Genomic DNA, 22,966 nt, shown 5'->3' on the forward strand with positions numbered 1-22,966 from the left:
GAAGCGACGACGAAGTTCAAGTTTACCATCGAGGCGATTTGAAGATCCATCCATCAATCAACGCGTTCTCCGCGCGTCGGCCGCGGCGGCGATAAGAAGCATAGGCTGACTAAGCCGATGGCAGCTGCAGCGAGGCTTGGAATGGAATGCCTGAAGGTGCAAGGGACAATTCATGGATGCGATTGACTCGAAGAAGCAATTGAATTGGATTCTCAGGAGGAAAATCCTGTTTGTTGTTGTCTCTTACTGACCTCATAACGTTAAATACTCCCCTACTTTGTAGTTGCTTATCAGTTCCCAGTATGTGCCAAGGCGCAAAGCACGCAATGGTTGAATTTCCCCACCATCGATTGCTGTTTCATCCCCGGACTTAACGCCTGTCACTCCCGCTTCTTTTTCTCCTCCCCCTCCCTCCCTTCCTCCCTCCCTTTTCTTCCTCTCTTTCCCTTCGCTTGCTTCGCTCTGGACTAGCCTCCACCGTCAGCTTGCCTTCTATGTTCCGTGGTTTGCGTCTCTCCTCATCGACTACCCTCCTTCGCGTCCACGCTGCCTGCCCCTCCGCACTCCCCCGCTATCCAGCTTGCACTCGTCCAATGTCGGCCACTGCGGCTCGTCCCGACCCATTTCGCCCGGCCAAGAGGGTCGCCGGTCAGAAGCAAGATGTCTGGTACGAAGCATCACCCAGTCCTGCCGTGCTGCGGTCGGGATCGCTGACCGGCGCGCAGGTCCATTGTCAATGAGGCTGCCGCCGCTTCGCCCGTTCAGCCCATTGTGAACATGGGTCAGGGTTTCTTGTGAGTTGAGTCAATCACCGAAAGATGTCCATGGAAGGGAGACTAATGGCACCGCTCCGCTTGCAGTGGCTACAATCCCCCCCAGTTCGCCCTCGATGCGGCCAAGGAAGCTCTCGATCGGGTCGAATGCAACCAGTACTCTCCAACCAAGGTACACTCATACCCCAACGGCCCCTAGTGCATAGACTCACTCTCTTGCAGGGACGTCCTCGTCTCAAGCAAGCCCTGGCGGATGCTTACTCCCCATCGTTCGGCCGGACTATCAACCCGGACACCGAGGTTGTCGTTACCACAGGAGCGAATGAAGGTGGGATCGCTGAAAATCAAACGAGCCTGGACTGTAGTTGACTGAGTACCAAGGTATGCTGAGTGCCTTCATGGGTTTCATCGAGCCTGGCGACGAAGTCATCGTCTTTGAGCCCTTCTTCGACCAGTAAGTTGCACGGCCTCTCTCCCTCCCTCGCTAGCCGTCTCTGACGCCGCCCAAAGGTACATCAGCAACATTGAAATGCCTGGTGGTACCATTCGGTATGTTCCGCTTCACCCACCGAAGGATGGCGCTACACGCACCTCCTCCGCGGCGGAGTGGACAATCGACTTCGAGGAGCTGGAGAATACGATCAACTCCAAGACTAAGATGATTGTAAGGCACTTGCACGATGTTGTGGCTGAAAACAACTAACCATGGCTCGTCAGGTTCTGAACTCGCCGTAAGTGGTCACTGCTTGACCTGGTAGGGAACAAACCGAGCTAAATCCGCACAAGTCACAACCCCGTGGGCAAGGTTTTCTCACGCGCCGAATGCGAGCGCATTGGCGAACTAGCTGTGAAACACAACCTGATCATTCTCTCCGACGAAGTCTACGACCGTCTTTATTACGTCCCTTTCACCCGCATTGCTACCTTGTCCCCGGAGCTTTATGAGCGCACGCTCACCGTCGGCTCCGCTGGCAAGGCTTTCTATGCCACCGGCTGGCGGGTGGGTTATCTCATCGGCCCGGAGCACTTGATTAAGTATGTGTCTGGCGCCCACACGCGTATCTGCTACAGCAGTGTCTCGCCTCTTCAGGAGGCCGCCGCGGTAGCTTTCGAGCAGGCAGACAAGGTTGGCTTCTGGGACCAGAGCAGAACCGAGATGAAGGCCAAGATGGAGCGTTTCTGCCAGGTGTTCGACGAACTCAACATCCCGGTAAGTGATGGTGCTGAACCTTGTTTGAGACACAGACCCACTAAATGGGAATGGAATGCAGTATTCGGATCCCGAGGGTGGCTACTTTGTCCTCGCAAACATGGCTTCGGTGGAGTTGCCCGAAGATTACCCCTTCCCTCCCCATGTGGCCAGCCGGCCTCGCGACTTCAAGCTCTGCTGGTTCCTCATCCACGAGGTCGGCGTTGCTGCTATTCCTCCCACCGAGTTCTACACCGATGCCAACGCCCACATCGCCGAGGACTACCTGCGCTTTGCGGTTTGCAAGAATGACGATGTTCTCGAGACTGCTAAGGAGAGGCTTCGTGGCCTAAAGAAATACATCAAGCAGTGAGTGTGAGTGTTCTAGCTTGGGATGGTGCGGACGCTGCTTGATTGGCTGGTGATTCAATGGGTTTCAACAATGGATTTACGATTATATAGACTTCATCTGTCGCAGGGAGACTGGACCGGGTAAAATGGACTAGATTTACAATTTGGCTATCTGTGTTGTACATGACATTATCTTCCCAGGGCTGGAGCACCGACAAGTGGAAAAAAAGAAAAAAAGAACACCCCCCCGCTCGAACCATTCATCTTGCCCTGAACTCCGCCCACAACAACCATAGATGAGAAAAGTTAATATGTCGAACTACAGTAGCATGCCTTAGGACGCCGACAGACCAGGGCGTGATGACTCGGATAATAGTCCGCGTGGAACTGTCACTCGAAAGTCACTGTTCAACGGGACCCTCGTCCTCGTTCCACCCTTCGATCTCCATATCGCCGGTCCCAGCGCCATCCCACCCGTCACCACGTCGAAACACCCGCTGATCCTCTTCGGCCACCCCCTCGAACCCCTCGCCGAGCATGCGCTTCTTCGGGTCCTTGACCTCCGGATGCGTTGTTCTCGCGGCGCGCAGGATCCAGAAAGTTGACTCCCACCCCTTGACGACCTCCCGTAGTCCGCCTCCTCCCATGGACCCGAGAAGACGCTGGTACTCGGAGCGACACACGGCATCGGCACAGTTGCGACGGTTGCGACCGTTCCAGTCCGTCTCGCAGGCGTGGCGTTCTCCCGTGATGTATTGCTGGATGGTCACATTGGTCTCCTGCTGGAGCTGGTATCGCACAGCGGCCTCGAGGTGTTTGGCAGCGTTTGCCGCGCGGAGCTGGTCCCTGATAAGACGGAAGAGGTAGTCGACCAGTGCGTGAACCTCCAAGGTAGCTGAGAGGGGAAGGCGGGGGGGTTTGGTCAGTTTCAAATTAAAGGTTCGCCTTAAGCTCAGTCCACTCCTCTTCCTCCCCGCCATCTCCGGGGAATTCTCTCTCAAAGGGGGTCAAGGTCAAAACTTACCAAACAGACAAATCGCCAGCACACGGCGGAAACGATCCTTTTCCTCGGCATTCTCGAAGCGAACAGTATACACCAGCCGTTTGGAGCAGCGCAGCAACACATTATCCGCGGGGAACCCGGCGCGCGAATAGTCCGCCCAGTCCGAGAAGATGAAGTAATCGCCCTGGCGCGTGTTCATGGCAAAGTATACCGCCTGGCGGTGGCGCTCGGGCATGTCGTAGTTGTGCAGGCAGGGGATCATGGGCGGGCCCGCGCGCACGTCGCTGGGGATCGTGCTCTCGCGGCACGGGTGCACGAAGACCTGCTGCCGACACACGGGCCAGTGCGCCTTGATCCCCTCCAGCAGGTGCTCGCGAGAGCAGTAGCGGGTTTCCGAGAAGGGCCCGCAGCCCGGGCAGATCACCGTGGCTCCGTCCCACAAGTTGCAGCGCTTGGGGCAGTTGCGCATCGCGCACGGGAAGCCGTGGCTGTCGAGTTGCCAGAAGAATCCCTCCGGCTTTCGGCTCGAGAGGGTCCCCCCGCTGGCGTGCGAGATCTGCTGCTGCTGCTGCTGCTGCTGCACGCGGCGGCGGCTACTGCTGGTGGTGGTGGTGGTGTTGGTGGTTGTAGGGGAGGGATGGGCGTGGCTACTGCTGCTGCTGGCTGGCTGAGTTATTGCTGCAGCGCTGGTTAGCTTGCTAGTTTGCGCACTCGCACCGCCGCCTCGGTGTTTCTGCTGCGTGTTGCTGGTCGTCTTGGTGGTCGATGGCGCAGAGGTCACCGTGGTGTGGGGCGTGGTCTGGGAAGCTTGGCCCGTCGTCCATGTTGTGGAGGTCGTGCTGGTGGACTTGGGAGTCAGATCGGATGGCCCGCTTCCTGTGTTGGCGCCGGATTGGCCATCTTCGCTCGCTTTGCTTGTCTGCTGTGTTTCCGTGGGGGTTTCTGCAATGGGAGGCAATGGGATCCGGATGGAGATGGCGCTATTCTGAGGCGTGCTGGGCGAGTATGGAGGCAATTCGCTTTCCTTGTGGATCGACCTTTGGTCGTTTTCGGTAGATACGTTTGGCGATCCGAAGGGTCCTTGACTGACATCCCGGGTCTTCTCGTCACCGGACACAGCTCGGGCATAGGATCGAGAATGGGGTGCATGCAGAGTACTCGCCGATTCGACGAAGTCAAACTGTGCTCTGCCTTGAGCGTTCAGTCTATCGATGGCCGCCTGGATAGCCAGCAGCTTGGCCGCCGCATCAGGATCCGCCCTGGCTTTACCGGTGGTCTTATGTTCTTGGGATGCAACAGCAGTTGGGGACGCCAGCTTTTCCTCCGCCTTCTTGTAGGCTGCGGTACTGCCTGCGGTATTAGATACTTTGGTCGTGGTCGTGGTTGTTGTGGTGGTAATCTTGATAACGCTGCTGGCACTGCTGCCGCCCAGAGCTTCTGCTGCTTCCGCAGACGAGGCATGGCGTTTAGCATCCGAGGACTTGTCGGGCACCGCAGCCTTCGTGCTGGAAGTCTCATGCTTTCCGGTATTCGACGAAGTGACAGTTGCAGCAGCGGCAGGGGCTGGTGCCGCTCCCCCAGCGTTGTTGTTGGCCTTTTTGTTATTCTTCTTCGCTTTCTTCTTTTTGGCCTTCTTGGAGAGGTTGGGGGAGACTTGGGTCTGTGGGGTGGATGGTTTGGTCTCCTGTCGTTGCTGCGGAGGCTGCTCTTTGGAAGATAAGGGAGAGAGAATTGGGCCCGATGAGTCTCCCGATTCTTTCTCCTTGGATGAAGTGAGAGACAAGTTTGATGGCTGCTCCGGGAGCTTAGCCTCAGATGTTGGAGGAACGGGTGACTCCAATGCCTTCTCGGTGGGCTGGTCCTCAGAAGGGACTGCCCGCTCCGGCTGGCTCGCTAGCTGCTGCTCGCATGGCTTCTCCTCAGATGTCGAGAGTCTAGACGAGCTCAATGTCTGCTCGGATAGCTTAACATCAGATGTTGGCAGGACTGGCGAGCTTGATGGGTGCTCAGAGGATTGAGACATGGGTGAGGGTGAGACATGTGAGCTTGAAGTCTGCTCAGATGGCTTGTCCTCTGACGAAGACGAAGGCTTTGCCATGCTAGCTGACTGCTCCGAAGCCTTTTCCTCAGATGCTGGAGCAACAGGCGAGCTCGATGTCTGCTCGGAAGGCTTGGCTGCAGATTCCGGGATGGCAGGCAAGACCTCCGGCTGCTCGACAGTCTGACTCTCAACTGATGAAGTAGAGACAGAAGAAGGAAGTGGCTCCTCTGATGTAGGGTCACCGAGAGTCTCAACGGGTGTGGATGGAGCAAGTGTAGGGGTAGAGCTTGGAGTGGGGTCCGATCCAGTGGCGGTTCTCGCGCGGATCAAGTCAATCGTCTCAGCGCAAGATTGCTTGTCGTCGGAGGAGTCATCGTCTTCATCTGTAGCTTGCCAATCACCCCAGGTTAGTCTCGAAGAGAAAAGACGCCCCATGGCGATTGGCTCTTGGGTGGGGGATGGGATTGGGATGAATGGAGGTTGAGTGGAGGGATGAGATGTGTTGATGGTGATGGTGATGGTGATGGTGATGGTGATGGTGATGGTGATGGTGATGGTGTAGACGAGAAACACATACCGGCACAATTCATATCGGATGCCGATATCTCTTGATCTGAGGCGGTGTTGCTTCGGCTCAACTCCGCGGTGTTTACTTCACTTTCCTCTGTTTTGTGATGAATGTTTGCCTGTTTCGTGCACTTGTTGTCCCCGTGACCAGGAGACTCAGTCCTTTGATTCTGCCTCAGAGACTCCACGGCCTGTAACCAATTCACTGGCTGCCTTTCCAGTGCTTGGTCCAGATCAGCCAGGAAGCTGGATGCCTTCTCCTTGTTGTCTCGAGGACTTTTCGCCATCTTGATATCACATTGACATCGCTCGACTTGAGAGGATGCGAGGATGCGTAGAGGTGAAAGATGTTGGATGCACAGTTGGTTTGGTGAGTCTCCTTCTCTTCCTCTGATGTTGCCTAGATCCCTGTTCCTATATCAGTACCTCTGTCAGAACTAATTCACTTTAATAGATTAAGGTCTGTTTGTATACCTGTGATGCTACTCCGGCTCACACCACGAGCGACCCGTGCGGCATTCCTGTTTGTGGTGACTTGATGACCGCCAGCTTGGATGAAAATGATGAAAGGAGAGAGGACCGAGAGAAGAGGATGAACTGATACAGAGATCGTGAGGTGTTGGCCAAGGGCCTCCTCGATTAATCAGCGCATCACCACGCGGGTCTTGACTACGGGGCTGTGGTGAAGTCTGCCATTCGGTGTGTGCTGCTCACCTCCTTGAGGACCACTGAAGGCGCACCGCAGTCATAATCTGTGCTCTATGACTACCGAAGGAGTTATGACACAATACTCATTCACTGCACAGCATTTTAAAAGCTGAAGCGACAACGTGAATCATGCTATATGTTCTCATAGTATGGGCTTCTGTCTCTTCTAGCGGAACTACAGCTGTAGTGAGGGTGCTATCAGGTCATGTCTTGCTGCAGTTCTTCTGTTTGTAGTGGTCAGTCTCCGTAGTGTATCAGCTTCGTATCTCTAGAGTAAACATAGTAGTATTTACCAGCAATTGATGCAGTCTGAAGCAAGCAGGGAGTCTAAGAGTCGACCATCACGTGCCGGCTACCTTGTCTCTCTCTTTCTGTCGCAACTTTGTTGTGTTCGACTCAGACTTCCACTGCGCGTTTCAACCCGCTACAGCTGCAGAACATCACCAGCTGAGCTGTAGATTTTGACTCAACTTACATCGATGCCTTCAGCTCCATCCCTCTTAGTCTTCTGAACCAGTCTGACTGACAGTCAACCGTCGTTGCCTGTTGCCAGCACCGCCATAGCCCAGCAAGCGCTGTCTCGCCGCAACCTCAAAACAACCCCCAATGAAGTACTCCATCCTACAATACTACAATCAATTTACTTTTTCAATTGTTGTGGGGCCCAAGACTGGATATCCATGCACAAGCCGTCGAAATGACTGGACCAGAGCGCTTGCAGGAGGCTGAAGAGTTAAGCGCCGTTACTATCTTCGGCCGGGCCCTGCTGCAGAAACCCAGCAGATCATCTCTGCGCCAGATGAAACAGAGCTATTCTGAAATCAGCTGCTCATCTTAGGCGAGCGTCTTCTAGTCTTTGTTGCGGTCGCCTTGCCGCTGTTCTTAGTGGTGGTCTCCTTTGGCGCGGCGATGGAGCCATCTTTGTCTCACTTGCCTGAGTGAGAGCTTCTCATGACGAAACAGATTCCATATATAAGACAATGCGTGTTCCTCTGCTCCCTTGTCTTTAGTATCCATTGTTTTGTACCCTCTTTCATGATGTGTTAATCGCTTTCTCCTATTGACAGTGTATCCTCCTCATCTCCTCTTCGACATGCTATACAGTTCATTATAGAATCTCTTTGCCCTTTTGGAATAATTTGCTGCCGGATCAGAATTATCTTATTCCTACCTGTTCTCAGTGTCTTTAGCGTTTTGTGACATATACCAGATTTTCTCTTTCTCGTTGACAAGATCCCATCCGCTGTGACAACAGAATAATTCCCTCACATTCCGCCAGCATGGGGGTTTTCGGACCTGCACGAAGCATATTTCCCCTGCTGCCACCTTACGGCGCTCATGATCCCAGCGGAGGCTCAGGTCGGATTATCCCACTCCACCCGGACGGCATTACACCCTACCTGGGCCTGCGAGCCCGCCTGTCACAGTCATGGCTCAACCGATGGACTATCCTACTGCTCTTGGTCTTGGTCAGAGTACTGTTGGCCGTTTCGAGCATACAGAACGACATGGCAAAAGCGAAGACGGAAGCGCTTTCAGCATGTACATCGGTGGAAACCATGGGCAGCACGATGGCCTCCATGCCGCACTACTTGGCTCAGGGGGTCAACGAGCTGGCAGTGAAGACGGTCAATGCCGCAATCGACGGGCTGGAGAGCGTGTTGACCCTGTCGCTAACCGCTGTGGAAGAGCTGGTCATCTTCTTCGTCAAAGTTATGTATCAAACCTACCTCTGCCTCTTCACGCTGGTCGTGCGAGGCGCAGTCGAGATCGGAGTCAGCATTCTGGAAGACGCTGCCGATTTCCTAAACTCAACCATCAAGACAGTCGGGGAAGATATTGGCAAGGCAGTCGACACGTTCGAGGATACCTTGGACAGTTTCCTCAAGAAAGTCAACACCGTTCTCAGCGCCCTTGGTACGAGTGTCCCGACCCTGAACCTCACCAACTCCATCAATACCCTCGAGAACGCCCACCTCCCCTCCTCCATCGACACCAGTCTCGATAAATTGAACAACTCCATCCCCACTTTCGACGAAGTCAGCAACTTCACCGAGAACGTGCTTCGCCTACCGTTCGAGGAAGTTAAAAAACTGGTCAATGGCTCGCTGGGGACATACAGCTTCAACGCATCGGCGCTGTCGGTGCCGGCCAAGCAGAAACTTACCTTCTGCGACTCGAACGACGGCATCAACTCCTTCTTTGAAGGCGCCACCGATGTCGCTCTCACGGCACGCAAAATCTTTATCGCTATCCTGGTCATCGCAGCCATTCTGGCGTGCATCCCGATGGCATGGCAGGAAATTCGGCGCTGGCGCCACATGAGGGAACGCTCGCAGCTGGTGCGCAAGGAGGCCCACGACCCGATGGACGTGGTCTACATCGTGTCACGGCCCTACACAGCCGCAGCCGGGATCAAAGCCGCCAGCCGGTTCAGCAACAGCCGGGCTCAGATCCTGGTGCGGTGGGCGATTGCATACGCGACGACGCCCGCAGCGCTGTTCGTGCTCTGCCTGGCCCTCGCCGGCCTCCTCTCCTGCCTGTGCCAATACCTGCTCCTCTCCGCCGTGAAACGCACCGTGCCCGAGCTCTCCGAAGAGGTCGGCCAGTTCGCTGACAAGGTCGTCTACGCGCTGGCCAACAGCTCGGCGGAGTGGGCCAACAATACCAACACGGCGATCCTGCACGTCGACTCGCAGATCAACGACAACGTCCTCGGCTGGGTCAACACCAGCACCACCGCCCTCAACGACACTCTCAACACCTTTGTCGACAAGACCATCGAGGTCCTCAACGGCACGTTCGGCGATACCATCCTCTACAATCCCCTCCTCGAGGTGTTCAACTGCCTCGTCGGCTTGAAGGTCGCCAGCGTCCAGAAGGGCCTTACCTGGGTCCACGACCACGCCCACGTCGACTTCCCCCTCTTCCCCAACGACACCTTCTCCCGCGGCGCCGCCGCCTCCCTGAACGATACCGCCGGCGGCAGCAGCAGTGACGACAGCTTCCTCGCGGAGGCCGGCGACCAGACCTCCAACAAGATCACCGAGGTGGTCAACCAGGTGATTACCGCCCTTGAGAAAGGCATCCGCCTGGAGACCATCATCGCCTCCTTCATCCTGCTGGTCTGGGTCATCAATGCCCTGTGCGGGATCACGCGGGCCTTGATCCTCTTGGCCAAAAAGGACAAAACTCGCGGCGAGGGCGGCCCTGCGCCCGCGTCGTCCAGACCGAACCCTGCCTCGCCGAGTTCCGGTCTCGGTCCGAATGCGGGCTTCATCGATGTCCCCTTGACGAGTATGCCGAGGCAGCAGCAGCAGCAGCATCGGTTCGCTCTAGATGCTGGCGATGATGACAATGACGCGGCTGCTCCGCGATATGAAGTTGCGACGAGAGGTGGTGGGACAGAGCGAGCCGGCGCGAGTACTACCACTTCTACTACTACTGCCACTACAATTACACCGACCGAAGAGTTGGGCGTCTATCCAGACGAAAAAGTCGGGTTCGCAGGACAGAGGAATGCATTACGTGTGGACGGGGTCTCGGACTTGAGAGGCAGTAGTTATGTCGAGTATGGAATAGGGAAGCATTGAGTTATTCTCTCTCTAACTTACCCTTTTACTCCCGGAAGCTAAATCAAGCTTCTTGCTTGTCTTTCCTTCAAATTCTTTTTCATCTTGTTCTTCATCGTCTTTTCTGATTCTTTGGCGGGCACTCTCTACGTCTAGCGTTGCTGTCTCTCTTGTGATTACTTCTAGTTCGAAGCTGCACGCGATATACCCGTAGAACGTGGTTGCAGGTTTTCCAATTGAGAGAAATCCGGAAGTATTCTACTTCATAAAGGACGATGCTAGCTAAATATGTGTCAGGTAGAATTATCAAGTGCGCGCATGTCGTAAGATTCATGATATACCACATATACTACTACCGAAATTCCTGACCGCCAGATCAGATTGCAATAAAGAAGCTCTTCTCCCCCGCCTGCGGAACCACACGCACCCTCTCGATGATCGGGTCTGCACAGCTCACACGGATCCTCTCGGGCGTGGCCGGGCTCTCCAGTCGCAAGACCTCATGCAAGTTCCACTGGCGTCGGGCCGCCTTGAGTGCGTCGCGAATAGCGAAGAAGACCGCGCTGCCCATGAACAGGGGGGGCTCACCGACCCCGCGGGACCGCTGGATGGTGCGCAGGTTTTCCCACTCGACGTCCTTGAGCAGACTGACATTGAACACCTGCGGGATGTCCCGGAAGCCCGGGATCTTGTAGTTGCCGGGCCCCTTGGTGAAGATCTGGCCCGAGGCACGGTGCCACAGGCTCTCCTCGGTGGTGAACAAGCCCTGGCCCTGGATGAAGGCGCCCTCAATCTGGCCGTAGTCGATGGCCGGGTTGATGGTGCGGCCGACGTCCATTTTGATGTCGGCGCGCAGCGGGGTCCAGTCTCCGGTGAGAGTGTCGAGCTGCACCTCGGCGGCAGTCACGCCCTGCGTGAAGTAGAAGAACATCTGACCGGTGTTCTGGCCCCAGACATAGCCAATGTCCGGGGTACGGTAGTACCCTTGCGCGGAAAGGTTGACTCGGTCAAAGTACGCGGCGTGCGCGAGTTCTTTCATCGTGGCCCCAGGCATCTTCTCTCGGTAGGGTTTGAGACGCTCGTTGAGCTGTTCGCAGGCGTTAAAGATGGCATACCCGTTCAGATCAGAGCTGGCAGAAGCGGCGGTGGAGGAGGTGTTGGCCACGGTATTTGTGGCGGTCTCGGAAATGAAGACAGTGGATTGAGGCACGCCCAGTGCTTCGGCGGCGATCATTGTCATCTTGGTGTGTAGACCCTGGCCCATCTCCACTCCGCCGTGGGCGACGAGGACGCTCCCATCGTGGTAGATGTGCACTAGGGCGCCTGCCTGGTTCAAGAACAGCGCTGTGAATGAGATACCAAACTTCGTGGGGATAATCGCCAACCCGCGCTTGGACCACTTGTGTTCCTTGTTATACTCCGTCACAGCCTTTCGACGCTCTGCGTAAGAGCTCTCCTCGAGAACCTGGTTGTACATCAACGGCACGTGCCAGTCTTTGAGTTCTTGGTTGTAGTGTGTCTTGTCACCTGGCTTGTACATGTTCTGGAGGCGGAATTCTTCGACAGGAATATTCAAGTGATCTGCCACTTCTTCCATAATGCTCTCGGCAAAGAACATGCCTTGCGGGCCCCCAAACCCGCGGAAGGCCGTATTCGAGACAGTATTAGTCTTGCAAATATGGCCGCGAACGTAAACGTTCGGGAAACGGTATACACCGTCAATATGTGACAGACTTCTCTCCACGACAGCCCCGGAGAGATCTTGCGTGTGGCCGCCGTTGGCATAGACATCAGCGTCGAGGGCTAGTAGCTTGCCATCTTCCGTTACGGCAACTTTCCAACGACAGTAAAAGGGATGACGCTGACCCGAGGAAATAATGTCTTCGTCGCGGTTGAGCATGCACCGAACTGGGCGCTTCAACTTCGCCGCGGCCGTCGCGCAGATACCAGCCAGCTGGACTGACCGAGTCTCCTTTCCACCAAAGCCACCACCAAGCCGCTTTACCCGGGATACAATCTTGTTAGCCGCTACACCCGTAACCTGGGCAACATAAGATTGTCTGTCGCATTATCAGCACTCGTTGTGGTAGCGGAAGAAACAACAAGACTTACGTTTCTGTGGGGTTCTGGGTTCCACTCCAAATCTCCATCTCCCCATCTTCGTTCTTCGGTATGGCAACGCAGGCCTGCGTTTCAAGGTAGAAATGCTCCTGCCCGCCCATCTTCGATTCACCAGTGAACACATGCGCTGCCTTCTCGAATGCACTCTCTACATCACCAGATTGAATGTAACGGTAATGCTCAAAGAATGATTTGGCCTCGATGGCTTCTTCGATCGATAGAATCATTGGCAAGTCCTCGTACTCCACCTTGACGGCCCGAGCAGCTTCCTCGGCGATCTTGGCAGATGTTGCCAGTATCATACCGATAGGCTGACCGGCGGTGTTGACCTCGTCCACGGCGAAGAAAAGCTCGTCAGCATTTGGTGCTCCCCAGAAATTCGCTTCTGGAGTGGGAAGATCGGTGTGATCCACATAGTCAACGACCCCGGGTATATCCAACGCGTCGCTCGGATCAACATTGAGTAACTTAGCATGCGCCTTGGTTGATAGTACCATGCAGCCATAGAGCTCGTTCTGATAAATGGGAATGTCATCTGTGTACTGAGCCTCTCCCGTAGCCTGCTTCAAGGCAGAGAAATGGGGACCAGCCCTTCCAAGGATCTTTTGTTGATATGCCGCAGAAGCTTCGTGGTCCTTTTCTCCTGTCGAAATGGCTCGTTCGATCTCAGCAATGACGTCGTCATCGATGTCCGCACTCTTCACCTCAAGCTTAGATAAGATATCGTGATAGAACCGGTAGAAGAAGCCCAAGGCAAGAGATTTACGGTACGTCGCCATTCCTCCCGGAACTCCGAACTTCAAATCAAAGTCCTGTTCCAGGGCAGCCATGGTACCCTCGAGTGTTGCGGGACTAGTGAACTTTTTGCCAACCAAGAATGCCTCCGCGTTTCGGGCGGACACAGTCATCGGCGCGAGACCACCGAAGACGAGGTTTACATTCTTGACCGTGTGTGAGTCTGAAAGAGAGACACGTAGAGCAGCATTGACAATAGCAATATCGTCGTCCTTTCGCTTAGACTGTTTGTATGCCCGGATGTATTCACCCTCCTCGGCTGCGAGCGGAATGCGCAATGCAGCGATGATGGCATTCTGAGGGAGAGCAGTCGTTCTGTAACCTTTGAAAAATTGATCCATCGGTATCTCGATGGTCTGGCCTAGTGTTTTGGCCACGAGAGTTGACCTCGTGGCCACGAACACTGGGTTGAGGTCAGAAATCGGCGACGCCGTAGCCAAGTTGCCCGCTGGAGAGGCAACATTCCTGATTTGTCTTCCGGCAAAATAACGAAGTTGCTTCTTGATAGCGTTGAACGGCTGCCCACGCGCGGCACCATACCGACCGAGCGCTTCGTCACAGATTCTCTCGAGATCGGTTAAGGAAACATTGGCTCCGAGTTCCAGACAGTCGTCCCGTAGTGTGTACTGACGTAGTTCCGGAATGTCGCCGACATAAACAGAGGCACGGTATTTCATAGCCTTGAACTTGATCTCAATTTGCGTTTCTGTGCTTCCTCCAATAATCTTTGCGTCAGGGTGTACAGCTTTGATTTCCAAAAGCTGATCCACAGTAACAGGGCGATACCATTTCTTTTTCTTGTTCCCAAGAGCCAAAGCGCGGAACTGGTGCTTTCGCAGAGAAGGCGGGAAGATGAGCTCCGTATCAGGCCTATATTCAATGAACTCAGGCGGCGAGAATGTCTGTGTCTTGTCGTCCTTGATAGGCTCGACGGAGGTTTGCTTGCAGCATCCTCCAGAACCACCGGTTTTCTCCATGCAACACCCCGACCCTCCGTTGACAGAAGACCTTCCGCAGCCTTTAGGTGCAGAAAAGCTTTGAGCTGCATCCAGAATGGGTCTATATCCAGTGCAACGGCAGAGGTTTCCATCAAATGCCTCCTCCACGTCATGTTCCGATGGCTCAGGGCTATTGCGCAGAAGGGCGTAAAGGCTCTATTCGCAAGAAATTAGCTCATATAAACCCAGAAAGACATCGAAAAGCTTACCATCACAATACCAGGTGTGCAAAATCCACACTGACTACCGTTACCGACCGCGAGTCGTTGCTGGATCGCATGGGGATTCTTCACATCTCCAATGCCCTCTACAGTGACGACATGCTTCCCATCCACGCTAATCAACGGGGCAAGGCAGGCATTTACTGACGCATGGTATAGTTTCTTCGTTGTGAAATTGATATGTGAAACCACCTGTTTCAAGGTTGATCTAGGTGAGCGAGAAGACCAAGTTCAGGGTGGTCAATGGAATACTTACAACAGTACAAGCGCCACAGCCTCCTTCGGCACATCCCAGCTTTGTCCCCGTTAGACCGATCCCGCGGAGGTATTCCAACAAGGTGGTTTCGGGGTTAATCGAGTCAAGGGTCACTTTGGTGCCATTCAGGTAGAAGCGGATAGTGTCATCCCACTCTTCTGTGAGCTGGGCCAAAGAAACGGCCTTGGAAGGCACGGTCGGCGGTGATGAGCTGAGTATTCCAGGAGCCATGTTGCTGTAGTTCGGGGGGGTTTTGGATCGAAGTAGGTGTACTCGTTCTAGATATGTATCTCTCTTGGCGACTCCTTTAGTTTGGAGGGTGGATCAACCGCCACTCGGAACCAGCGTTGATGCGGGGGATGATCTCAACGCTGGCATGAAGCAGAACAAATGAGGAAGTCAGAAGAGAGGGAGTAGACCAGGATAGTATAAGAGTCGTATACTAGTAGGGAGCAGACACTATGATATTAAGAAGTAAGTAAAGTAAGTCAGAGGTGATTGTTGTATGAAGAAGAAGTGGTGCAAGTGATGGATTGTTATCGGGGAAGGAGATCCCATATCCCCCAAATTCCCCACTCGGTTATCGCAGGGAATCGCAGGGGATCCCCGGCGATCGCCACTGTCCGATGGGCGGCAACCATTGGCAGTATTCATGAATCATGAATAAGCATAATTAGTTAGTTATTGTCTAAGTAGTTATGATGATGCCAAGTAATAAGTATTGAACAAAAGGTATCATTTTGAAAACAAACGCTCGATCCTCTCCTACTGTTTTAGCTGAGCGCCAACAAAGTCTTGCTCATCCTCCTCCCACTTCTTGCGTTCAACCACACTGCGAGCTCTGTCCAATGACATATAATTAACCCGGGTTCACCGACTTTCAAAGTCTGGGAGGAAGCAAGGGAAGCTTCAAGTTTAGATTTACGTACCGGTATGCTCTAACAAACCGCCAGACCTCTGCGTCTGCCAAATTCCAGGCTTCGGCGGCGGCCTTGACGTTGGGCCGGTTATTCGCTTTCGGAGCCTTGATGATTTCACGAGCTTGCTGGATGATCTCATACTCTTGGGGAACCCCTTGCTCACTGGGGTTCGCATGTTGCACGGATTCCTTCTTCTCGTCTTCGTTCTTGGCGTCCACCTTGCCATCCCGGGGGATCTTGAAGCCAAGCTGCCACTCAAATTCATCCAGCAGCTCGGTCGGAAGCGACTGACCGGCATGAGAGGGGAGCGATTCCACGGTCATCCATAACGATGTGCCCACAACGGCATCGTCTGCGACAGCTCTCTTGAAAACAGTAGACCTGGGCAACCCGCCAATCTCGAGGCCCAACTGGTCTTTGGTAACCTCTGTCAACCATACATCCCGATCCGTCTCGCGCCGAATGTGGCGGATGCTCACATCGGTAGAATCCTGCTGCAGACTAATCAAAGTGAAAGGGTGTGGAAGCGTGCCAATGGTAAAGACTTGGGTTGTGTTTCGGTAGGTGGATGGCTGGCTCAGTTGCATTGGCTTCGCCGCATCACACGGATGGCACTTCGGTAAGTTGGGCGGACATGATTGGGGCACGGGCGAGCTCGGACACTGCACGAGAGCCTTCGCAAGTCGTAAAGCGGGCTCGACAAGAGCTGTCGTGTGCTGGGGAAAAGGCTTCAGGATGGCAATGCCTGCCGGGAAAGCATTCTGAAACGTGTTGTGCAAATGCGCATTGATCAGCTCTGCCAATGCCAATCGGCCGGCGGTCGGAGACGAGACCATCTTCTCTGCAATGGCGGGATAATGGCTCGTAATGGTCGTCGAATCGTACAGCGCCAACGACTTAGTCTCCTCTACCTTGAACAGGTCGCTCGGGACCAAGTCCACCAGGGAGGTAGACGTCTCATCCACTTTGTTCAGAGCTTGCTTGATCATGTCGTTGATCCGTGACTTTTCCCCGGAGTATAGAGCGCCGCCCAGTCGGTCGAAGCGGGTGATGAATGCTGGATCGGAGCCCCGGCGCAGGGAGGATAAGAGGGCGTCATCGTACCTAGCCATTGGAAAACAATGCCAATCCGCAAGCAAGCCATCGCCCATATGTCCCCAAGCCAGCCATCGGAAAATCTCCCGTTCGAGCTCGGGTTTGAACCTGACGCGCTGGACCAGCTCGTAGAATTGGTTGTTCATGGCTTCTCCCGGGCCGAGGATGACGGGACGGAAGCCTTGCGCATACCAAGCTCTGCGCCATGCGAGAAGAAGCTGAGCATCAGCATTGTTCTCGTCCACGTCATTGCCCTTGTTTGGTTCGTAATAGGTGTAAATGAAAGGCCGGTTCCTCAAGGGAGGGAGAACGGATCGGTTCTCGTCAAGAGTGATGGAGGAGGAAAACGGATTAATCCACGACCAATCGCTAAACCAGCTGGTCTCTCCGCTTGTACTATTCGGTTGGGGTTCAGGAGGAGTATGAACGGTGGGCCGGAAGGATGGCAGGTGCAGGTCGTTGAAGGAGGGAAGCTTTGGGTGAGGGACAAATCTAGCCGGGCCGGAGACTGGTGCACCAGTCGAGGAGTCGGAAGCTGGAGAGGAGGAGAAGATAATCAATAGAAGAGCGACAAAAACAATAATGGTCAGAAGAGCTGTGCTCCTATGCGGAATCATGTTGACATATGGATATGTCCGTTGCGGACAGAGCGTCAAGAGAACGAAATGGTTTCCAGTATAGGAGTTGAGAAGAAGAGGAGGCGCAACAGGATGGATGATGGATCGTCCGCCTATTGTCAATGCGAATACGAACAGTAGCACTTTTTAGGGGGGGAGGTGGGGGCAGAATAGGACAAGGGGAGATGAGACAGAGAAAGACGTCACAACACAAAATTCAGGTTGTCAAGCCATGGTCAACGAAGTCATGAGATGGGGAGGACAAGTGCCGGACAGGATGGAGGGTGGTATTAAGAAAAGGATTGATCCTCAGGGTAGTGAGAAGAATAAGTGACAGTAGACTCTGGAGTGAGTAGACACTGTGCCTGAGCGCGAAAGCTGGGGGGCACGGACGCTGCTTGCGGCCAAAGAGAATCGGTTCAGGGTCCGCTCCCGTTCTTTTGGTGCCACACTGCCACCCCTTGGCCTTGGGTGCCACAGGTGGTGGCTGGATCATAGATGTTTATGCCTCAGGCATGAATGTGGGGACTCAAAAAGAAGAAGCGGCCGACATCGGCACTTTTGTACTGAAGGATGACTGACTTGTATGAGTAACGGCACTCTTGCCCCTCTTGACTCATCGCCTCTCGCTCTTTAACTAACCAACTTGAACTTCACAATAATTATTAAACTTATTTCTTTCTCCCCTCCCCCTCCCCCTCCCCCCACATACCATCCTGACTGCAATCATATCCTCCCGACTGCAATCATGGGTGTTGAATCAACCTCCTTACAGGAGCGCCTTGAGCGATGGGCTCAACGACTACAAAACCTGACTGTCTCTCCCCTCACAAGAGACTATCCCGACAATCACAAGCAGGAGCTTCCCAAGAGAGCAATTGAAGCCTTTGAATCGCTGAAGCTCCCTCAAGGCTCTCAATCCGCTCTCGAGAAGATCTCGGGATCCTCTTCGAGCTTCACTGTTTTTCTAACTGCTTTTGTTGTGCTCGTTGCTCGTTTGACCGGTGACGAGGACATCGCCATCGGTACCAGTTCCAATGACGATGGTCGTCCTTTCGTTCTTAGAGTTCCAATTGAGGCCTCAGAAACCTTCCTCCAGCTCTACGCTAAGGTTAAGAAGGTACAGTCTGCCGTTGTCAATCTTGTTTCGCGCTCTATCTGACCCTGGATTATATAAGGCCTTTGAAGAAGGAGCTTCCGAAACCGTACCTTTGGGCACCTTGAAGAACTACATCCAAGAGAAGTCTGGCGCTGAGCGCTCCCCGATCCTCTTCCGCTTTGCTGCCTATGACGCCCCTGCTGCCTCCCAAGACTATCCCGCCAACACATTTGAGACCACTGATCTGGTGGTCAACATTGCTCCGGCCGCCGCATCGGACGGCTCAACAGCTCAAGCGGAGCTGGGTGCATACTACAACCAAAGACTATTCTCGAGTGCGAGAATCTCGATCATACTGAAGCAGCTCGCCAAGATTGTGGAGAATGCGACGAGCAACCCAGAACAGGCCATTGGTCGGATCGATTTCATGACGGAGGACCAACAGGCATTGCTTCCTGATCCCACCTCGGACTTGCACTGGTCCAAGTTCCGTGGTGCCATCCACGAGATTTTCGCCGCCAATGCGGAGAAGCATCCTGATAAGCTCTGCGTTGTCGAGACCAAGTCCGAGCGCTCTCCCCATAGGGAATTCACGTACAGACAAATCAACGAGGCGTCTAACATTCTGGGGCACCACTTGGTTCAAGCAGGTGTTGAACGGGGCGAGGTTGTCATGGTCTATGCTTACCGTGGTGTCGACCTGGTTGTTGCCGTGATGGGTATCCTGAAGGCCGGTGCAACTTTCTCCGTCATCGATCCAGCATATCCTCCGGCAAGACAGTGCATTTACCTGGATGTCGCCCGCCCTCGCGCATTGATTAACATCGAAAAGGCTACCAAGGATGCCGGTGAGTTGACCGATGAAGTCCGCTCCTTCATTGACAAGAACCTACAGCTTCGTACTGAGGTTCCCGCGCTTGCCCTCCGCGACGACGGGACCCTTGAAGGTGGTCTGGTCAACGGACAGGACGTGCTGGCCAACCAGGTGTCATTGAAGGCTCAGTCTGTCGGTGTCGTGGTCGGTCCTGATTCTACCCCCACCTTGTCGTTCACCTCCGGCTCCGAGGGCAGGCCCAAGGGTGTCAGAGGCCGTCATTTCTCTCTGGCATACTACTTTCCGTGGATGTCGGAGACGTTCAAGCTCAATCCCGACGATCGTTTCACAATGCTTAGCGGCATTGCTCACGATCCGATCCAGAGAGACATCTTCACCCCCCTATTCTTGGGTGCGCAACTTCTTGTTCCTGCGCGTGAGGATATCCAGAACGAGAAGCTCGCCGAATGGATGCGCGAGTATGGCGCGACTGTCACCCACCTTACACCAGCTATGGGTCAAATTCTCGTTGGCGGTGCCTCAGCTCAGTTTCCCAAGTTGCACCATGCTTTCTTCGTGGGTGATATCTTGATTAAGAGAGATTGCCGCTCTCTCCAAGGGCTGGCTCCTAACGTGAATATTGTCAACATGTATGGTACAACTGAGACGCAACGTGCCGTCAGCTACTTCGGAATTCCCAGCTACTCAAGCGACGAAGGTTACCTGGACACCATGAAGGATGTCATTCCTGCTGGACGGGGTATGGTCGATGTCCAGATGCTGGTTGTCAACCGCTTCGAGCCCAATCGCATCTGTGCTATTGGTGAAGTGGGTGAGATTTACGTCCGCGCTGGTGGTCTTGCTGAGGGCTATCTTGGTTCTCCCGAATTGAACGAAAAGAAGTTCTTGACCAATTGGTTCGTTGACCCTCAGACCTGGACAGAGAAGGACAAGGCCGAAGCGCAGGGCGAACCTTGGCGGCAGTTCTACGTTGGCCCTAGAGATCGGCTGTATCGCAGTGGCGATCTTGGTCGATACACTCCTACCGGTGATGTTGAATGCTCCGGACGTGCGGACGATCAGGTGAAGATCCGCGGCTTCCGTATCGAATTGGGCGAAATTGACACTCATCTGTCTCGTCACCCGTTGGTTAGAGAGAATGTCACCCTGGTCCGTCGTGACAAATTTGAGGAGCCTACTCTGGTCAGCTATTTCGTGCCAGACATGAGCAAGTGGGCTTCGTGGCTGCAGCAGAAGGGTCTTGAGGACGATGACTCCGCCGAAGGCATGGTTGGCATGCTCCGACGGTTCCGCCCTCTTCGTGACGACATTCGAGAGCACCTACGCGGCAAGCTTGCCAGCTACGCTGTGCCGACTGTCTTCATTCCCCTCAAGCGCATGCCGCTGAACCCTAACGGCAAGATCGACAAGCCTGCGCTGCCTTTCCCTGATACTGCAGAGCTCAGCGCTGCCGCTCCTCGACGCAAGTCCACGGTGGCCCAAGCCCTCAGTGAGACGGAGCAAGCCGTGGCCGCCATCTGGGCCCAGCGCATTCCTAATGTGACCGCTCGCATGATTGGCCCTGATGACTCTTTCTTCGACTTGGGAGGTCACAGTATCTTGGCTCAGCAGATGTTCTTCGACGTTCGCCGCAAGTGGCGTGAGATTGATGTCAGCATGAACTCGATCTTCCGCAGTCCTACGCTTAGAGGGTTTGCTGCCGAGATTGACCGTCTGCTGAACCATGAGTCGTTCGCTAGCAACGATGACCGTAAGACCGCTGCTGCAGAGCCTGCAGCCCCTGCTGAACTCGATGATGAATACTCGAAGGATGCCCGCAAGTTGGCAGAGACGTTGCCCGCTTCCTTCCCCACCCGCACGGAGCCTATCCTTGCCTCCGAGCCCACCGTCTTCCTCACTGGTGCCACCGGTTTCTTGGGTGCTCACATCCTGCGGGATCTGCTCACCCGTAAGTCACCCCAAGCGAAGGTTGTGACCTTGGTGCGCGGCAAGACCGACGAGCAGGCACTGGGTCGCATTCGCTCTACCTGCCAGGCCTACGGTTTCTGGGACGAGGCTTGGACCAGCCGGCTCCAGTGCGTGTGCGGTAACCTGGGCGAGCCTCGCTTCGGTTTCTCTGACGCTCTCTGGGAGGACTTGACCCAGCGTGTCGACGCGGTCATCCACAACGGTGCTCTGGTCCACTGGGTGTACCCTTACTCGACTCTCAAGCCCGCTAACGTGCTGGGCACTATTGACGCCCTGAAGCTCTGCGCCAGCGGCAAGCCTAAGCAGTTCTCCTTCGTTAGTTCAACCAGTACTCTCGACAGCGATCACTATGTCTTGGAGTCTGAACGGATTGTCGCTGAGGGTGGAGCTGGTATCAGCGAGGCGGACGACCTGGAGGGCAGCAGCGTCGGCCTTGGCACCGGTTATGGCCAAAGCAAGTGGGCGGGTGAATATCTCGTGCGGGAAGCTGGCCGCCGCGGTCTCAAGGGTACCGTTGTGCGTCCGGGATACGTCCTTGGTGATTCCCAGACCGGAACCACCAACACCGACGACTTCCTCGTCCGTATGCTCAAGGGCTGTATCCAGCTTGCTGCCCGCCCGAACATTAACAACACGGTCAACATGGTGCCCGTCGACCACGTTGCGCGCGTTGTCATTGCTGCCGCCTTCCAGCCTCCTTGCACTCCCATCGGCGTGGCCCAAGTCACCGGCCATCCCCGTCTTCGATTCAACCAGTTCCTGGGTGCCCTGCAGATCTACGGCTACGAAGTGCCCCAGATCGATTACGTTCCCTGGTCCAAGGCTTTGGAGCAGTACGTCAATGACGGCCAGCACGATGATCCCGAGTCTCAGCACGCACTGTAAGTCCACCTTCTGGGTTCCTTTCCTCTTTGTCTGTCTACTTCAATCCCCACGCAATGGCTAATGTGTCCCCATTCAGGATGCCCCTCTACCACTTCGTCACTTCCGACCTTCCTTCCAACACCAAGGCTCCCGAACTTGACGACGTCAACGCGGCCGCCTCCCTGCGCGCGGACGCCGCCTGGTCCGGCATCGATGCCTCAGCTGGTGCTGGTGTCACCGAGGAATTGGTTGGACTGTATGCGGCGTACCTGGTCGCCACGGGATTCCTGCCGCCTCCCACGGCGACTGGAGCCCGCCCTCTGCCAACGGCTCAGTTGACGGAGGACCAGAAGAAGGCTCTGGCTAATGTGGGCGGTCGTGGTGGTACTTCTTAAAAAAAAAAAAAGTCACCTTTGCTTTTTTTGTTTCTCTGTGTGTTAGCGTTTGGATACTGGTTGTGACGGGGAGTTACAAAAGTTTCATGAATATACGGTACAGCATGTCGGGATGAACTCGTGTATAGATACATTTCCAAAGAATTGATACACATTCTTCTATTCAGCCCTACGGTTTCTTACTCAGGAGAGTCATTCTCGCCAAGGGACAGGGGGGTCGTTCAGGACTTGGGAATCGTCTTACTCCATCTCTCTGACTGTAAAACATTTTTCAGGCCCAGGCAGCAGCAATTGCCTCTGAGTCGACGTGAGTCACGTTGACTGAATGCGGCTCTTCACTTTGGCTTTCCACTCTATTTACTTTATCGACCCATTCTCAACGCATGCTGCTGTGGTGAGAACTGCTGTAACCAGCGGGCAGCGCCATCCATGCACGCGATGGAGCGAGTTGCCCAGTGGCTGTACCTGGCGACGACGACAGTCACCCTGTTGTTTGTCTTTGCATCTTTCCTCCTTCACTACTACTCCAAGACGCACCTCCAATCTGCAAGGCTACGGAAGACGGCTCTTCGTGTGGT

General features: G+C 54.6%; 6 protein-coding genes across 6 annotated transcripts; 3 read left to right on the top strand and 3 right to left on the bottom strand.

The window, feature by feature from the left end:
- Nucleotides 1-593: 593 nt before the first annotated feature.
- Nucleotides 594-2,335, top strand: BP01DRAFT_296664 (kynurenine--oxoglutarate transaminase; the record flags this gene model as incomplete). The annotated part of the gene is made up of 9 exons (XM_025571854.1): nt 594-667; nt 726-794; nt 861-945; nt 996-1,101; nt 1,155-1,227; nt 1,284-1,437; nt 1,491-1,504; nt 1,560-1,983; nt 2,045-2,335. The coding sequence occupies 9 exons, from the start codon at nt 594-596 to the stop codon at nt 2,333-2,335; spliced, it is 1,290 nt and encodes a 429-aa protein (XP_025431265.1).
- Nucleotides 2,336-2,714: 379 nt separating this feature from the next.
- Nucleotides 2,715-6,252, bottom strand: BP01DRAFT_398769 (uncharacterized protein; the record flags this gene model as incomplete). The annotated part of the gene is made up of 3 exons (XM_025578545.1): nt 5,935-6,252; nt 3,338-5,740; nt 2,715-3,208 (listed from the first exon to the last, which is right to left on the bottom strand). Exons 1-3 carry the CDS (start codon nt 6,209-6,211, stop codon nt 2,715-2,717), a joined length of 3,174 nt encoding a protein of 1,057 aa, XP_025431266.1. The 5' UTR covers nt 6,212-6,252.
- A 1,660-nt stretch (nt 6,253-7,912) lies between these two features.
- On the top strand, nt 7,913-10,225 carry prm1 (pheromone-regulated protein PRM1; the record flags this gene model as incomplete). The annotated part of the gene is made up of 2 exons (XM_025571845.1): nt 7,913-9,960; nt 10,057-10,225. The coding sequence occupies 2 exons, from the start codon at nt 7,913-7,915 to the stop codon at nt 10,223-10,225; spliced, it is 2,217 nt and encodes a 738-aa protein (XP_025431267.1).
- A 192-nt stretch (nt 10,226-10,417) lies between these two features.
- BP01DRAFT_391850 (putative xanthine dehydrogenase HxA) lies at nt 10,418-15,114 on the bottom strand. Its single transcript, XM_025578105.1, has 4 exons — nt 14,596-15,114; nt 14,328-14,531; nt 12,317-14,274; nt 10,418-12,264 (listed from the first exon to the last, which is right to left on the bottom strand). Exons 1-4 carry the CDS (start codon nt 14,824-14,826, stop codon nt 10,581-10,583), a joined length of 4,077 nt encoding a protein of 1,358 aa, XP_025431268.1. The 5' UTR covers nt 14,827-15,114; the 3' UTR covers nt 10,418-10,580.
- Nucleotides 15,115-15,287: 173 nt separating this feature from the next.
- Nucleotides 15,288-17,550, bottom strand: BP01DRAFT_423465 (uncharacterized protein). Its single transcript, XM_025579625.1, has 2 exons — nt 15,525-17,550; nt 15,288-15,436 (listed from the first exon to the last, which is right to left on the bottom strand). Exons 1-2 carry the CDS (start codon nt 17,225-17,227, stop codon nt 15,361-15,363), a joined length of 1,779 nt encoding a protein of 592 aa, XP_025431269.1. The 5' UTR covers nt 17,228-17,550; the 3' UTR covers nt 15,288-15,360.
- A 362-nt stretch (nt 17,551-17,912) lies between these two features.
- On the top strand, nt 17,913-22,494 carry aarA (L-aminoadipate-semialdehyde dehydrogenase). The gene is made up of 3 exons (XM_025573409.1): nt 17,913-18,347; nt 18,406-22,010; nt 22,091-22,494. Exons 1-3 carry the CDS (start codon nt 17,976-17,978, stop codon nt 22,386-22,388), a joined length of 4,275 nt encoding a protein of 1,424 aa, XP_025431270.1. The 5' UTR covers nt 17,913-17,975; the 3' UTR covers nt 22,389-22,494.
- The last annotated feature ends 472 nt before the right edge of the window (nt 22,495-22,966 follow it).

The sequence above is a fragment of the Aspergillus saccharolyticus genome (assembly GCF_003184585.1).
Source record: "Aspergillus saccharolyticus JOP 1030-1 unplaced genomic scaffold BP01scaffold_15, whole genome shotgun sequence".
NCBI classification, from domain to species: domain Eukaryota; kingdom Fungi; phylum Ascomycota; class Eurotiomycetes; order Eurotiales; family Aspergillaceae; genus Aspergillus; species Aspergillus saccharolyticus.